This window comes from Sardina pilchardus, chromosome 17, assembly GCF_963854185.1.
Source record: "Sardina pilchardus chromosome 17, fSarPil1.1, whole genome shotgun sequence".
NCBI classification, from domain to species: domain Eukaryota; kingdom Metazoa; phylum Chordata; class Actinopteri; order Clupeiformes; family Clupeidae; genus Sardina; species Sardina pilchardus.
The window spans coordinates 12,134,938-12,137,437 of NC_085010.1; the positions used below are offsets into that span (position 1 = coordinate 12,134,938).

The following is a 2,500-nucleotide window of genomic DNA, read 5'->3' on the forward strand; positions in this document are numbered from 1 at the left end:
TCATCCTGCTCTTCCTCTCTTCCTCTCCCCCCTCTTCCTCCCCTCCCATCCTCCTCTCCTCCTCTTCACTTCCGTCCCCTCTGCTCCTCTCTCTTCTCCCCCATCGTTTCTCTATCCCTCTCTCTCCTGCTCTCCTCCTCTCCTCCCCCTCTCCTCTCCGCTGCAGTTCCATAATAAGGTGACGTGCTTCATGCTGCACCAGATTGAGGAGCCCTGTTCACTGGGGGCCCACGCAGGGGTCATCGTACCGCCATCTTGGATCATTAAAGTCAGAAAACCACAGGTAGTCTCTCTCTCTCTCTCTCTCTCTCTCTCTCTCTCTCTCTCTCTCTCTCTCTCTCTCTCTCTCTCTCTCTCTCTCTCTCTCTCTCTCTCTCTCTTTCTCTCTCTCTCTCTCCCTCCCTCTCTCTCTCTCTCACGCTCTTGCGCTCTCTCTTTCTCTCTCTTTCTTTCTCTCTCACTCGTTCTTTCTCTCTCTCTACATGTCTATCTTCTGTGTGTAATGGAGTGTAGGAGTGTATATAGGTTGTATGCATAATTGGTAAATTTGCATGGCTTTTGTCATAATTGCAAGCACTGTATTTCACTTACTAGAAGACTGATCAAGAGCAGGCATGTATTCATATACGTGTCATTTTGTTTGTGAGGGTGTGTGTGTGTGAGAGAGAGAGAGATAAAGAGAGAATGTATGTGTGTTTGTCTCCTATATGGCTGTGTGTGTGTCCGTCCATACTGCGTGTGTGTGTGTGTCTGTTTGTGTGTGTGTGTGTGTGTGTCCTCAATGTGTCTCCTGATGCCTATAGGGCTGTGTGTGTGTGTGTGTGTGTCCGTCCATATGTGCGTGTGAGTATGACTTTGTGTGTGTGTGTGTGTGTGTGTGTGTGTCCTCAATGTGTCTCCTGCAGCCCATATGGCTGTGTGAGTGTCTGCGTGTCCGTATGTGCGTCTCTGTGTGTCTGTATGCCTCTCTCTGTGTTTGTGTGTGTGTGTGTGTGTGTGTGTGTGGTCAGCGCCTGAGATTGCCTGCGTCTGGAGCGCTGCTGCGCCGGGAGTCCTGCGTGTGTTGCGCTCTGACCGTAACGAGAGGTGACGCGCGGCTCTATTTCCAGTCTGGCTGCTGTGCCCCGTGCCCGCTGCCCTCGGCCTGGTTCTAGAAGCTTCTCCTCCTGCGGGCTCTCCGGCTGCCTCCGATGTGCTTGTCGCTCTGTACTGTGCCCGCACCCCGCACCCCGCGCACCGCCACCGTCACCAATCCGCCCCCAACGCCCTCGTCACCAAACACTCCTCATCGAGAACATGTTTATCTCTCTCTCTCTCTCTCTCTCTCTCTCTCTCTCTCTCTCTCTCTCTCTCTCTCTCTCTCTCTCTCTCTGTCTCTCTCTCGTTCTCTACGTTTATCTGGAGATTTTACCATCAGTCACACGCCTCTTTTTGTGTGTGTGGGTGTCTCTCCTCTCTCTCTCTCTCTCTCTCTCTCTCTCTCTCTCTCTCTCTCTCTCTCTCTCTCTCTCTCTCTCTCTCTTTTTCTCTCCCTCAATGTATGATCATGGCATCGCTCACATGACATGGCTATATACCAGACGGGGCCAGAGAGCTGTGGACTCTGAGCCAGACCAGGGCCAGCTCAGAGCCAGATCAGGGCCAGGCCTTCCCCAGAGTCCACAGCTGCCTGGCGTGTGTCGCAGGCTTCTTGCATCTCTATGTGTCGTATCCCAGGGGGGGGGTATTCCAAGGACGTGGTTCAGAGGACCCTAGGAGAGCTATCTCGTGAGAGTGAGAAGTAAACCTCCTTCATGAAGGACCTTGTGACTTTGTTATGCTAGGAGAGTAAAGCTGTGATGCTCTTTTATTAGGAGATATACGACTTAGCTACCACAGGGTTAGCTTGCCCAGGATTGGCACTAAACCACGTACTTGCAATACCACAAGTGCACCTTCAACAGGGATTGATCCAATCCAGAAGCCTCTCGCTCATCTGCTCTTATTAAGGCCCACCCTCCCTCTGAGCTCAGACAACAGCCATTGGTCAGACCAGCTGTGGGTGGGTGGAGGAGGGGTGATGTGATTGGCCAGCTGATGAGTGGGCGGGTCTGTGTTTTGATCTTCTGTCACACTTGGAGACTGGAGTTATGAGAAGGGCACCTGACACAAATAAACAGATCAAACACAAGTGAATAATTCAGTTAATACACAACAGACAAGCAAGCAAACAGAACAAGTGAAAATAGAGAAATAAAACAAAAAACAAACAAAAAAATAAAATTTGGATAAAAAGATTATCAAAAATGCTAGTAATAATTAAAAATGATAAATTAGTGAATGACATTCTGCTCTTGACACAATAAACAAACACATCTGTGCATACCTACACACACACACACACACACACAAACATTTGAATGTTATGGTAAAAACTGAGGCTTGATGTTGTAAAGTAATTTTAGGTGTTTCCTAGACGTCAGCTGAGACCCATTTACCTATATCTGTGGACACACACAAA

The 2,500-nt window shown here is 49.3% G+C and overlaps 1 protein-coding gene across 3 annotated transcripts in view; it reads left to right on the top strand.

Annotated features, from left to right (window-relative positions):
• Positions 1–2,500, top strand: part of dgki (diacylglycerol kinase, iota) — a 98,547-nt gene that overhangs the window by 58,005 nt on the left and 38,042 nt on the right. For all 3 annotated transcript variants that reach the window (XM_062517728.1, XM_062517729.1, XM_062517730.1), the window contains exon 8: positions 167–283. In XM_062517728.1, the coding sequence (XP_062373712.1) occupies positions 167–283 (117 nt within the window). The remainder of the gene's footprint in view (positions 1–166; positions 284–2,500) is intronic.